This window comes from Nematolebias whitei, chromosome 18 (genome assembly GCF_014905685.2).
Source record: "Nematolebias whitei isolate Nwh7 chromosome 18, NemWhi1, whole genome shotgun sequence".
Classification (NCBI taxonomy): domain Eukaryota; kingdom Metazoa; phylum Chordata; class Actinopteri; order Cyprinodontiformes; family Rivulidae; genus Nematolebias; species Nematolebias whitei.
In genome coordinates this window covers 40,778,418-40,779,412 of record NC_056515.1, presented here as the reverse complement: position 1 = coordinate 40,779,412, position 995 = coordinate 40,778,418, and the positions used below count along the sequence as shown (strand labels likewise).

The window sequence follows — 995 nt, the reverse complement described above, 5'->3', positions numbered from 1 at the left end:
CCACTTCCTGTGTCCGTCAGCTGGCTGCGCAGCCACTTCCTGTGTCCATCAACTGGCTGCGCAGCCACTTCCCGTGTCCGTCAGCTGGCTGCGCAGCCACGTCTTCTGTCTGACTGCTGCATCATTTCTGCTCCTCATATGCGAACATATTTTCTAAAAATGCTTCACAGAGAAAATAGTTTAAGCTCCTAACTTTTATAACCGCTGCAGATGAACGTCTGAGCTCTGGAAGTGAAACATTCATCGGTTTTTACCCGCCAGTCTCGTCGTTTCCATTGAACTCAGCCAGAGCGAGCTTCTTCAGCTTGACTTTGAGCTCCTCATTTTTACGCTGCAGGTCCACGATCACGCTGTTCAGGAAGTTAATCTGATGGAGTCAAACACACGCCATGGATTAAGACAAGTCAAATTTATTTAAAAAGCACACTTAACATCAGCAGCTGTTACCAAAGTGCTTAATAATAAAAATCAATGGCAGTAATTTAATAAAAAATAACAAAACTTAAATAAAAGCATTTAAAAAAAAAAAAAAACATCAAATCACACTGTGTTAAAAGTTAGAGAAAATGTGTTTTTAAGAGATTTAAAAACAGGAAGTGAAGCGGCCTGTGTAATGATGAGGGGCAGATCAGAGAGGTATGAGGGTGAAAGGTCATTTTAGGTGAAAGGCAATTAAAGGTCAACAGGAGAATTTTAAAATCTATTCTGACACGTACAGGGAGCCAGTGAAGGGAGGACAGAACTGGTGGAATGTGCTCAAACCTGCGAGATGGATGGATGGATGGATAAATAGAGATAAATGGATGGATGGATGGATAGATGGATAAATAGAGATAAATGGATGGATGGATGTATGTACGTACGGACGGATGTGTGTGTGTATGTATGTGTGTATGTGTGTGTGTATGTATGTGTGTATATGTGTATGTATGTGTGTATGTGTGTATGTGTGTATGTATGTATGTATGTATGTATGTATGGATGGATGGATGGAT

At 40.8% G+C, this 995-nt stretch overlaps 1 protein-coding gene across 1 annotated transcript in view; it reads right to left on the bottom strand.

The window, feature by feature from the left end:
* clip1b (CAP-GLY domain containing linker protein 1b) overlaps nt 1-995 on the bottom strand; it is a 45,517-nt gene that overhangs the window by 552 nt on the left and 43,970 nt on the right. Inside the window, exon 21 of the mRNA XM_037691779.1 lies at nt 255-367. Within this exon, the coding sequence (XP_037547707.1) occupies nt 255-367 (113 nt within the window). The remainder of the gene's footprint in view (nt 1-254; nt 368-995) is intronic.